Below are 13152 nucleotides of genomic sequence, written 5' to 3'. Positions count from 1 at the left end.
CCAACAAAACAGTTAATGCTTAGGTGAAGTCAGTAGATGTTTATCTTGATGATAAAAACGCTACATTTTTGATTTATTGCATTTGTTACATGAATTAAAGTAAATTCATTTTTGATTTTTTTTTTGTCTCAGCATCGTCAAGAGCTTCTCAGTCTCACAGCAAGTAAGATAACAAATCTGAAGAAAAAAGACATGGATGACAAGTTTATTATATGCTTGAACAAAGTGTCCAAGCACTTTCCTCCATTTATGGATCGGTGAGTCTGTAGTTCTGCTTATTGTTTTCTACTAATATAATTTCATGGATTTTAGTGTATGTAAATTGCCTTTAACCTGATCCTAGGCTTAGACATTAAGGGCCCTATTTTAACGATCTAAGCGCACTGCGTGAAGCGCCTGGCCCTGCTGCGTTTACGGCATGTACGAATCCACTTTTGCTAGTTTAACGGAGAAAAAAAGGGTCCGTGCGCCAGGCGCGTGGTTCAAAAGTGTCTTAGTTAATCATAGGTGTGTTTTGGGCGTAACCTGCAATAAACCAATCAAGGTGTCATCTCCCATTCCAACTGATCTGCTCGCGCGCTTCCACTTCACGCACGAACACATCAGTTTCTTCTTCTGAATATCTCTCCTTCCTGTTTAGCAAATCCGCCATCATAATAGCGACGCGCCAAGGTTCAAAGACGCCCGGCTTTTAAAGGGAATGGGAGATGACACCTTGATTGGTTTATTGCATTTTACGCCCAAAACACACTTATGATTAACTAAGACACTAAGTACAACCCTTTTGACCCTTTTTTCTGCCATTAAACTAGCAAAAGTGGATTCGTACACGCCCTAAGAGCACCTGCGCCAGGCGCTTCATGAAAGCGCGCGAGCAGATCATATACGGCACGAGCACTATGCCACCAAAACTCCACGAGGTGAAGCGGGCGTTAAAATGACAATGAAATGCTGCGTTATTGACTTTAGACCAGGTTTTTGTTGGTCAACGGCGCGATCACTTTCCGCTGCCTCAAGACAGCAATACGCCAAGAATGTACCTGAACACACCTCCCTGTAAGACCAGCACGCCCATGGGTGCAAAGATGGGCGCAGGTGCATTTGCTATTTAAACGATGTTGGCGCTGGACAGGAAATTGACAACTGCGTCGGTCTTAAACTACCAACGACACTTGCGCCGGGTGCAAGATGGGGCCCTAAGTCCTTTTCTAACCTGTCTTGAGTCTTATTGTAACTGCAGCTTTATTCTTAATTTTTCAGGTTTGTCAACTATGTGTTCTCCCTCCTGCCAAAGTTGCACGGCATCTTAAAAACTTATTGTTTGGAGTGCGTGCTGAGTCGAGCCGAAGTCATCCCAGACATCTTTCTGCATCTGAAGACCACAGGCTTCATTGAGACGATGCGCCACAGGTCAGTTATCACCATACTCTTCTCAATGATCTGCACCTTTTTTATTGTCTTTCTGGATTGCTATAACCCTGCTAGCCCTGCACACTGCACTGTAGTTTGTTCTACAAAGGTTTGCCAGGAAATCTCCCGGCATGCTTTCACACAAACAGCGCTAAAGTGCGGAGCTTGTCTGATTAGCCGCGGATGGTTTAAAGTGGTGATGTCACTTATGTAAATGAATAACACATTTGGATATATGTATTACTGTTACTCTTCTGTGCCCCTAGGGATGAAGCAAAGCAGAGAGTGTGTCTGGATATCATCCACAAGATTGTTGCCCAGCTGACGCCTGTTCAGCTCCAGGAGCTCCTGGGAGCTGTGACGGCTTTTGTCTGCCACCCTTCACCAGTGTGCAGAGAGAGGATGTACGACATCCTCATGTGGATCCAGGACAACTACAGGTACTCTGAGCCTTTTGGGCTTGTGTTCTCAAACAGACTGTTCTGGTTTCACACTGTTTGTTAAACTAGCACTAACATCATTGTTTTGGATACATTTTTCTGGTTTGACCAAAAGGGTGACTGCATCATTTAAAGGTTTAATGTTGTTTGCGGTCCATTGTTTCCTCCCTGATGTGAACTGTAATGATATACTGTTTTCTTATTCGTCCAGTGATGCAGAGAGCATGGAAGACAACACCTCGGTAGAGGTTTTGAATGCAGCTAAAGAAACCCTACTTCAGGGACTGTCTGAAGAAAACCAAGGCCTTCAGTAAGTTCCCGCTTTTTCTCACTTGCCTTTATTTTATGTTTGCCTTGCATATATTTCACAGGGAAGTGTTAGCTGATCATTTCACTATGCAATATTCAGCGCTTTACCTGAAATGAAACGCCCGTGTCCGTTGTGTTTTCAGGCTTTATGTGCGTAACTTCTGGAGTCAGGAGAAGCGCCTCCCCACTGCCACCCTTGAGCGAATGTTGACGGTGCTTCGTTCTCTGTACTCCTGTCGAATAGAAAAGTGTTTCTTAAGCTTGGCTACCAATCTGCTGCTGGAAATGACCAGTCAGAGTCCTGATTTCCAACGAAACATGTTTGAGTATCCGCTGTCAGAGTGTACCTTCCAGGTCAGTTGAAATCTGCAGCATTTATTTCTCTCGGGGTAAGCTAGTTTCTAAGATTTGAAGCTTGAGGTTTTGTTACCGATGAGTCTGACGTATTGATTCCGTTGCTCCACTCTCCAGGACTATGTGATTGATTCCAACTGGCGCGTCAGGAGCACAGTGATGACCCCCATGTTTGTTGAAACCCAAAGCTCTCAAGGCCCAGAGAGCGTGGCAGCGTCGCAGGCTGGAGGCATGAAGGGGAAACTCCGAGCCACTCAGAGTTCTTTAGAGTTTAGCCAAACCCAAACAGCAGGTACAGTTTTAAAGGGGAACTATGCAGTTGTTGTTTTTTTTTCAGCTTAATTTACCTTAACTGAACAGCTTCGGCGTCATTGGAATGGTTATATGACTTTTTTTTTTCGAGTTGAATGGTGCTCGTCTCGCTCCTCCCCCCTAGCGCCTGTGAGCGGAAAAACCACCCTTGCAACTTTCGGCCGGCGAGCCGCCGGCCTCAGCGTCAGGAAGTATCGCATGATATCAGGTCTCGCGATATAACGAATTGCTTCACAGCACTGCACACGTGCGCCCATTCAGGAAGTGGCTAACAAGGTAGCAATGGAGTTTTTTGTCATGGCTGAGCCGGCAAAAAAGAAGCAGAAAGCTAGGAAAGCATTGTCGGAGGAACAGAGAAAGAGGAAACTGCAGACTGACCGAGCGAGGACTCAGACACAAGTAAACATAGGAGCTGCCAAATATCTATTCTGAAGCTGTAGGGGAAGCTCTATAGAGAAACCTGCGAGCAAAAAGCGACTGCATAGCGCCCCTTTAAGTCTCCTGGTATTGAATGTCAAGACATAACCACAACCCTGGGGAAAACTTTATTGCTATATGTCTAGGAAACTTAACAGGGTCAGCTTTTTTGGGCCAGTTGGCCCTCGTTGCGATGTCAAACACTTGCGTCGACACTCACACAACTTGGTGGGGAAACGTCACGACAAATCAGAAGCACATCCTCTTCTTACTGACTCTTTGTCTGAGTCTGTCAGTCAGTCTCTCTGAGCCTCCCTCCGTCTACTTCACTTCCGCTTCGTAAGCTCTGTGACGCCGGAAAGCCACACCCACCCCATAGCAGGTGACAATAGTAGGTGGTAATATAGCAATAAAGCAGTACTAATGTTAGAAGCATGTGCTGTACCTGTAGCTATGCAGTCAGAGAACTTGCAGATTAAAACAGGTATTTTTACCTTAGAGTTTTCTTCCCCCCCCCCCAGGTCGACGTCCAGTGTATGACTGGCTGACGGGCAGCAGCGTGGATACGCTAGCAGACTACACACTTGGATCTGAGTCTCTGTCTTCATTGTTGGTGTTTGACAAGAAGGCAGGGAAGCAAACTGCAGCAAGGAGACCAGTAGGAGAAGGCTTTGGCCTGAGGCGCCTTACTGCATCAACCGATGAGGTGGACAGTCGCACCAGAGGTTAGTCTCTGAGAAGAAAATACCCACCCGTTTAAATATGTTTTAGAAGTATGTTCTAAGTACGCTGGGTATCGTTCAGAAATGGTCAATACCGATACAGGTACCGATATCATGAATTCCATGCCGGTTCCTGAAAGATATCGCTTTGGCATTTTTTTTAGAAAGAGGCCTTTCTTAAACACATGTAAAGGAGGCGTATCTGAGATGCTGTTACATATTTGTGAAACTATCTAATTACAACAGGTTCCATGATTTATTTTTAGAGTTAACAGCTTTTACTGTATCTTCTGGTATATCAGTTCCAAATAGTCAATGGGGCCTGTATTCAGTTTTAACTGTAAAATGATAAAGAGCGGGGTTTTTTTTAGCTCTAACTGAAATACAAAGTATGTTAAGCAACAGCCCCAAGAAGCCAGAACCTACTGTATGCTATGTTCTTGTAGTTCTTGTATTTGTGTTCAAGACTTGATGTGCACTACTACAACAATCCCTTTTTGTTTTTAAACCTTTCAAATGAATTGAAATGCTGTAAATGTCAGTATATTTTGTGGTCTATATTTCAACAGCAGCAAATGAGCAACGTAATAACATCTTCAGATTGAGACGCAGATTTCTCAAGGATCAGGAGAAAGTCAGCTTGGGTTTTGCACACAGAGAAATCCAACAACAAAAACAGAAAAAGGTATCAAGCATCCAGCTGAAACATATTTATGCTTAGCGCTATTAATTTGTGAAAGACTGGATGGCGGCACACAAAGACGTTTTAAGATTGATTACTGTATAGCCCAGTCCTTACTGTCCCTAACTTCTCCAAACTGCCAGTTTGTCTAACTATCAGTGGTTCTGTTGGGTGTCCCACAGGAAGACAAAGCTGATCAAAGGCTCCGAAAAGAGGCTCAGGTGACTCTCTATCGAAACTACAGAGTGGGAGACTTTCCAGACATCCAGATCCCATACAGCAGCCTCATCGCCCCCCTTCAAGCACTGGCCCAGGTAAGGTACACAGCAGTCAGGCTGCAAATAGAAATTAATACAAACCGTACATATACCCCCCCAAAAAAAACAGAAAACAAACCGCTTTGATCACAGCTAATGGATTGTTTTCCCCTTTACATGTTCCTTCAGAGAGATCCCATTTTAGCCAAACAGCTGTTTAGCTCCCTGTTTGCCGGAATCCTCCAAGAAATGGAAACACTCAAAGCGAGAGGGGAGAGCGGGAGGATTAAAGAGGAGCTGCGGTGCAGCATGAATACTTTCCTGAGCCAGAGCACGCTCTGCTTCCCTCCATTCATAGCATGTGTGCAGGTAGGACCTGGAGATTATTTCACTATTTTTAATATTTTCAATCTGCTGGCAAAGTCTTGAATCCGAAAAATGAACAGCATTCATTGATTGTGTCAAAATGAAAGTACTGCCTGTGTTTTCATAGCCAGTACATATTAATATTAGGGGTGTCAAAATTAACATGATAAATAAGTTGACCTAAATTTCTTTCAACGCCACTTGCACCAATTAGCACACGTGCGTTCTGTGATTTGGGCCACTCCGCAGTTTGGGAAATCAGGAAGCCAAGCAGCAGCACCTTTGTGACTGGCTAGCAGAAACAAGGCTCCTTGAGCAGAAAGGGATAAAGACAGAGGTCTTTTTAAATGGCAAGTTCAGTTTCAAAGCCCTTCCAAATGGCTCTATGGACAAGACAAAAGTTATTTGCGTGCACTAGGGCTGTGCAGTTAATCAAAATTTGAATTGCAATTAAGATTTCGGCTCCTAATCATCACAAAAACAGAGTAATCGGGGGAAAAAAACTATTATTTTGCACATTATGTTTTGCAAATAAACTCTTTCCGTCTTGTGTTTTTGTAAATGAAAAAAAAAAACAGGTGATTTCTTTAACTGTTTCACTGTTTTTTTTTAATTCAATAGGTGCAACATCTTTCCAAAAAACGATGAGTAATCGTGATTATGATTTTTCCCATAATCGAGCAGCCCTAGCATGTACTGTCTGTGTGAATTCACTATAGGGATGTAACGGTATGAAAATGTAACCTCGCGGTTATAGTGACTAAAATTACCACGGTTTTCGGTATTATCGCGGTATTTTAAAAAGTGTGTTCAATATGTTCAGAAAGCACTGATAGGTCTACACAAGCTGAAATAGTTTCAAAAAGTGTAACAGTGTTTATTATATTACAAACATATAAGCAATACCTTCATCAAAAGTGCAACTTTTAACATCACATGTCCTGAGCGCTGTCATCTCCTCCTTCCACCATGATTCCAACTTCAAGAAAAGAAACGCATGTTGTAGGCTACACAGTGTGCCTGCGCGGCAACTTCAGGAGCCTTGGATGAAAAAATGTGAACTCAACAGCCAAACAAAGAAGAAGCTCTGCCCCCCTCCCCCAGATTCACGGACAGATACCTACTAAATTCACATGCTGCCTCTGATTTCTACGGAGCCCCCCTGGTCCCACTTTGTCAAAAAAATTAATTATGACTATCTCGTGGCCTCAAGATAATATCTCGTGGCCTCAAGATACTATCTCGTGGCCTCAAGATACTATTTAGTTATGGAGGAAATATTTTTTCATAATTCAAATTGAAAGTCCAAAGAGAAATTGAAAGTCCAAAGAGAAAACAAAGTGAGATCAAATTAAAAATATTATTATTTTTCTTAAATTTTTCATTTAGCTTTGGCTTTTGAATTTAATATTTGACTTTTGAATTTCAATTTAACATTGGCTTTTAATTTTCATTTAGTATTTGGCTTTTGAATTTCAATTTAACATTGGCTTTTAATTTTCATTTAATATTTGGCTTTTGAATTTCAATTTAACATTGGCTTTTAATTTTAATTTAATATTTGCTTTTGAATTTCAATTTAACATTGGATTTTCATTTGGATTTAATATTTGGCTTTTGAATTGCCATTTAACGTAGCCTTTTCGTTTGGACTTGACCCATGTCAATGTAAATGAGGAGGCGTGGCCCAAAGGCTGGTGGGAGGGTCTGAAACGAAAGGGGTGCAGAGGCACCTTATGAGCAGCAGAGGGAGCAGACTGCTGAGGAGCATCTGTCTGCAGCTTCACAACCAGGCTGGCTTGGCCTCTTATTTCACATGATAGAAAATGATGATGTAGGCTAAACACAAACGACATTTCATGCAACAACAGTGAAGTTTTCATGTAGTTACTATAATTGGGCCCGTGTTAGTGAGGACTAGATTAGGACTGGATTTAAAGCTGATTCTGGTTCCCAACTTCACCCCAGGTGTGTCTGTTTAAAACACGACTCAGACAACTTCTCTCTTTTGATGTTATATTTAATTAAGCAACAGTAGAAACATGGGTGTGGGTAGCTCTGCTTACGTGTGTTTGTGTGTGGTCAGATCTCGAGGACGCACACACACACACAATCTCAACTGAATAGTCATCGTCCGAACTGCGACTTCTCCTTTTTCTTTCTCTCACTTTTTTCTCCGGGTGGTGCGCGCGGTGTGAGGTGCGTGTCCACGCTATTCTCCAACATGTAGCCTACTCACAACGATCACTCCTGATTGACGGCCCTAATTAATGAACATGGCTTACTATACCTTTTTTAATACTCTGCTGGCTGTGTTGTTAGGACATGTGCTACCAGCAGAAGGAGCTGCAGCAGCTCAATCCAGCACACATCAGCTCCACCTGCCTGATGAGCCTCCAGCAGCCGTCGGGCATCCTGCTGCTGGAGGAGGGCCTGTTGCATGCTGGTGGCCAGGACCAGCCTCCTGCCAAACGCTCCCGAGGACGTAAAGAAATCCCCCCAGACACCAATAAATGGATCCACCTGGCAAGGTATTACAATGTTGGTGTTGACCGTGGTAATGGTTCTATCAGTGCTGGCCTGCACCTGAATGTTGGGAGCTGAGCAACATACCACAATTATTATTATAATATAAAATAAATTATACATTTATTTTATGAGGACAGTGTTCTTCCCTTGGTTTGTGGAAGACTTAGGTGCACGCATTTGGCTGGGGGGTGTTGGGGGTTCTCCTTCAAGAAAATATTATGTTTTTTCAATAAAAACTTATGCAATTTTACATAATTCTAGACCAGGGGTCTTCAACGTTTTTTAAACCAAGGACACCTTAACTAAAAGAGAGATGGAGCAGGGACCCCTTACTACATATATTGTATAAATTAAGTTGCATATTAAACTGGGCCTATAATAACGTGCGGGGCGGCCTACAGCCTTATACATACCTTTTATTGCATAGAACACTAAGCTATTGAAATAATAATTGTTGGCATAATTTTATAAATCATCTTTTAATGTTAAACATACATGTGGCACAGTGACTCCTTATTAACTGTATCTGTGGATGGCTACCACAGTGACTACCTTACCTATAGGCCAGTAAGCAGAGGGGATTTATATTTTCTAATAAGATGTTGGATTCATGACATTTCAATTTTTGAATAAACTTAAAAAAATTAACAATAATTTGGAGGCTCCCCTGGAGTGACTCTGAGGACCCCCTAGGGGTTCCTGGACCCCCTGTTGAAGATCTCTGTTCTAGACCATTATTCCCATAGCTGTGTCTAAAAGGTTTGAAAAGCTAGAGCAGTTAATAAATAAAAAAACTTAAAGACAGAACTTGCTGAAGAAGTCTACTGGGAACCATCTAAAATCATTAGATCTGAGAAAAGTCATTTAATTAGTTCTGATGCTTTCATTGATTTTAAATTAATTCGGCTTAGGTGGTGCCCAAAATACCCCCCCCAAAAAAATAGAGACAGTTGTAGAGAGAAACTTGTGTACCATACATCTGTTCCTCCAGTTTTTGTCAGATTGTAACTGTCAGCAGCTACATTGTACATGTACAGATCAGTCTTGTAATTTCTTTGCTTAGGTGTAGTAAGTAGTGGGCTCCTTGTTTCCCCTGTTCTCCAGGCTTTACAGATCCTTGGAGGATTATGATGTTGTGCGCGGCATCTTTGGTGGTAAAGTTGGGACCAAGTCGATCACCTGCACTGCGCTTCAAGCTGAAGCCAACACTGACTTTGCAGAAGCTGTCAAGCTTTACAATGAGGTATAGTGTTTCCCAATACAATAAATCTAACTATATTATACTACTAATATAAGGAAGCATGTCAATGCACGTGGATGGTGCAGTTTTACTAAATTGCCAGCTGTGTGTGGATGAACTTTAGTGTAGAATTGCGTTCTCTCTTCCATACTTCACTTTTCATTTCTGCACTTCAGCTATGTTACTTTATACACTTATTGACTTGTTTTTTCTTACTCTAATTTATGTCTTAAATCTGACTGTGAGCAACTGTCACTGAACAATTTCCCTGAGGGGATCAATAAAGTGTTCTGATTTTGATTCTGATGGTACCGGCAGGCTCTGAACACTGAGCACTGGAGTGGTGACGAGCCCTCTGAGTCTGAGAAGGACTTCTGGGAAATTGCTGCCATGGAGGCCTACAGTCACCTGACTGAGTGGAAGTCTCTTCAGTACTGCGCCACTGTGAACATAGATGAAAACTCCCCGCCCAACCTGGAGAGGATGTGGTCGGATCCAATCTACCAGGTAACAGATCTGACCTTTCACAGTCAAGGAATGATCATTCATCAGTCATTTACCAGGGAGGGCGGACATCCTGCGGAGTTTGATTCCAACCAAAACGCCTTTCTTCTCACGTCTCTCGTTGAACGTGAACAGGTGGCTTGAAATGAAAACCTACATTACGTACTGTAATCTGTGAGAAATAAATATTTTAGATTGTAATATTACAGTGATGGAATTCAGCAGAGAGACAGAAGACCAAGCCATGTTTTCCATACGAATGGTCAGGAAACAGCAAAAAAATGGGTGAAGGACATTAACATGACTTGTGATTTCAGGAAGAACGCCGGAAATGCATTGTTATATGCATGACTCAGAAGTCTCCTTTCTGAGGACTCTATGTGGATTAAAGAGTGTATACAGTATAAGGGGTGATACTTTGGAGGTGCTGTGATTGTAGTTACTGATTAATTAAGCTTAGATTTGACAGACAAAAATAGGAAAGAATTCTGTAGCTTGATCAAATCAGTGGAAATAGAATGGAATGGAAAGTCCTATTGTAGTGTAATGCACAATCAGTGGTGGAAGAAGTATTCTGATCCTCTACTTAAGTAAAAGTACTAATACCACAATTTAAAAACACTGTTAGAAGTAAAAGTAAATGTATTTAAAGTATTAAAGGTAAAAGTACTCACATTTTAGAACCTGGAAATGATCAAAACTGTCAATCAACCAAGTGTTTAATGGTCTAATCCTTTCAGCTGGACTTGTAGGCCGTGATATTGTTGGGTAGTTTAATTTATAATAAAACATTTTTATTTTATGATCCACATGTGTTTTTTATGTGCAAAAAGTAAGCAACTAGTAACTCAACATGTTCGATTAATGGAGTGGAGTAAAAGGTACAATATTTCTCTCTGCAATGTAGTAGAGGAGAAGTAGAAATTGGCAGACTCAAGTAAAGTACCTCAGAATTGTACCTAAGCACAGTACTTGAGTAAATGTACTTAGTTACATTCATGTAACACATGTAGTGAAATTAGTAGTAGTGAAATTCTGTCAGTTTGTAAGAATCCAGTCTGTGCACCAGAGCTGTATTGCTTTTCTCACGTGAGTTTTCTATTTTTTTCGTTTGTGCCAGGAAATGTACCTGCAGCACATGATCCGCAGCATGTTGAAGCAGCTGCAGCAGGGCGAGACGGACCAAACTCTTCTCACCTTCATCGACAAAGCCATGAGGGTGGAGGAGCGTAAAAAGCTCCTGGAAAGCCATTACAGCCAGGAGCTCAGCTTGCTCTACATCCTGCAGGAGGACTACGACCGCGCAAAATACTACACCAACTACGCCATGCAGCTCTTCATGCAGGTCAGCGACCACAAAGATCATTATTCATTCATTCTTACTAGGGCTGCTCGGTTTCTGGAAAAATTCATAACCACAGTTATTTTGGTCATTATTGAAATCATGATTATTTAACACGATTACTCATTGACTTTAGTAGTAGTAGTATTGAATAAAAAACAAACAGAGAAACAGTTAAACAAATCAACAGTGAAAACACCTTGAACTGTGATATTTCCCTTAATACTTTTCCCCTTGAACTTTTTGAATTCCCCTTCAGAACACAAGAAAAAATAAGAGTTTACTTGCATAATGTAATGACAAAATAATCGTTTTTCTCAGTTTTTTGCAATCAAAATTTAATTAGTTGCACAGCCCTAATTCTTACTTTAAAGGTCCCATGGCATGCAGTGTTTCCTTTTAGGATTTTTTTTAGCAGTGGGGGCAGGTCCTCCCCCCCCCCTCCCCCCCATATGAAACAGAAGTGACACATGGCTGCAACACAAACAAATATATTTTTTCACCTCTATTCACACACACAATGAGGCATATTTTCAGTTGTGATTGAACTGTATTTTTTGAGTTACTATATAGGCCAACTTTGATCTTGACATATAGGCTAAGCATTCTGTAAATAACAATAAACCCACTATTAATTACATTATCTTAATATTAATATTAATACACCCACTATTAATTACATTATCTTAATGCAGTGTCACTACTTCAGCATGTAAATAATGCACCTCAAATACAAATGTTCTCCGACATGCACTTTAACAATGCAGCCCTGTTTCTGATACCGTGGGGGGGCCGCCACGGTATCAACATAGTCAAATCAACATAGAGGAAACACTGGCATGAAAATTTCACTTTTTAACATTAATATGCGTTCCCCCAGCCTGCCTATGGTCCCCCAGTGGCTAGAAATGGTGATAGGTGTAAACCGAGCCCTGGGTATCCTGCTCTGCCTTTGTGTTTGAGTGAAAGCTCAGAGGCTCTGGAATATTCTCCTTATGAGGTCATAAGGGGCAAGATTACCTCCCCTTTCTCTGCTTTGCCCGTGAGAGAGAGAGACATCATGGCTTTCAAACGAGCAAAGTGGCAGTTGGTCAAGGCCACATCCCCACTCTCCACCTTGCCCCCCCTCTCTCCTCCTCAATAGCTCCCCCTCAATAACACAGAAATGGCACATCCTAAGGAAAGCTCATTGTGGGACTGGCTAGTGGCTGTAATTCTGCACCAAGGCTGAATTTCGGGAAAGAGACTTCAGATACAGTATTAGGGGACCACTAAGGTCTATATAAAAGAATCCAAAGAGCACCATGTCATAGGACCTATAAAAGCAAGAAAAGAGCACCATGTCATAGGACCTATAAAAGCAAGAAAAGAGCACCATGTCATAGGACCTTTTAAAAGCAAGAAAAGAGCACCATGTCATAGGACCTTTTAAAAGCAAGAAAATGTGTGTGTGTGTGTATATATATATTTAGAATTCATGCATCCTGTAAATCTCCCTAGAAATATGTGGTGAATATGCAGAAATGCGTTTGGATCTGAAACTCCACTCTCATCCACAGTGAGCACTCAAATGTCTTTGCCTCCTATAGAATTACTCCAGTGTGGATACACTGTTGACACAAAGTCGGCTCACCATCCTGCAGTCGGTGCAGGCCTTGACTGAGATCCAGGACTTCCTGCTCTTCATTAAAGGAGAGGGTGAGTGGAGATATTACCTCCAAAACTCAAACAGTGACTATCCAAATAAAATCAACAATTAAAGGGTTATTTTTTGATATTTTTGCAAGAATTGTAGACTAATTTCCCTGTAACTGTCTTTGTTTAATACGTAATAAAACAATGTGTTTGTCCCGCTCTCAAACTAAGTAACTTTCATTGTTTTCAATTCATTAGTGTCTGTGAGCTCCCTCAAGCGGCTCATCAGGCTATGGACTGAACGCTATCCTGATGCTAAAGCGGATCCATTGTACTTGTGGGATGATATCATTACATCGCGGTAAGAAAAAATGGGTGGGTGGATGGATGGATGGATGGATGGACTTCATTAATCCCAAACTGGGAAATTACTGTGTTACAGCAGCAGGTATAAGACACACAACATCCATACAATGTAATGTGCAACCAAGATACATACATAGTATATAAATGAAAATATAGAATATACTGTATATATGTATATATGATATGTGCAATTTGTGACATAGTGCAATATTGTAATACATGAGGTAATGACAGTGTTATCTCATACTCAAGAGTTGTATGACTTGT

At 41.5% G+C, this 13152-nt stretch overlaps 1 protein-coding gene across 1 annotated transcript in view; it reads left to right on the top strand.

The window, feature by feature from the left end:
* Positions 1-13152, top strand: part of prkdc (protein kinase, DNA-activated, catalytic subunit) — a 53946-nt gene that overhangs the window by 26893 nt on the left and 13901 nt on the right. Inside the window, exons 53-68 of the mRNA XM_039790552.1 lie at positions 133-257; positions 1261-1410; positions 1677-1850; positions 2062-2160; positions 2303-2513; positions 2631-2805; positions 3764-3967; positions 4534-4649; positions 4829-4960; positions 5093-5272; positions 7592-7800; positions 8903-9041; positions 9357-9545; positions 10663-10887; positions 12474-12582; positions 12778-12880. Of these exons, the coding sequence (XP_039646486.1) occupies positions 133-257; positions 1261-1410; positions 1677-1850; positions 2062-2160; positions 2303-2513; positions 2631-2805; positions 3764-3967; positions 4534-4649; positions 4829-4960; positions 5093-5272; positions 7592-7800; positions 8903-9041; positions 9357-9545; positions 10663-10887; positions 12474-12582; positions 12778-12880 (2540 nt within the window). The remainder of the gene's footprint in view (positions 1-132; positions 258-1260; positions 1411-1676; positions 1851-2061; positions 2161-2302; positions 2514-2630; positions 2806-3763; positions 3968-4533; positions 4650-4828; positions 4961-5092; positions 5273-7591; positions 7801-8902; positions 9042-9356; positions 9546-10662; positions 10888-12473; positions 12583-12777; positions 12881-13152) is intronic.

This window comes from Perca fluviatilis, chromosome 22 (assembly GCF_010015445.1).
Source record: "Perca fluviatilis chromosome 22, GENO_Pfluv_1.0, whole genome shotgun sequence".
Classification (NCBI taxonomy): Eukaryota; Metazoa; Chordata; class Actinopteri; order Perciformes; family Percidae; genus Perca; species Perca fluviatilis.
This window is presented reverse-complemented; position numbering and strand designations above follow the sequence as displayed.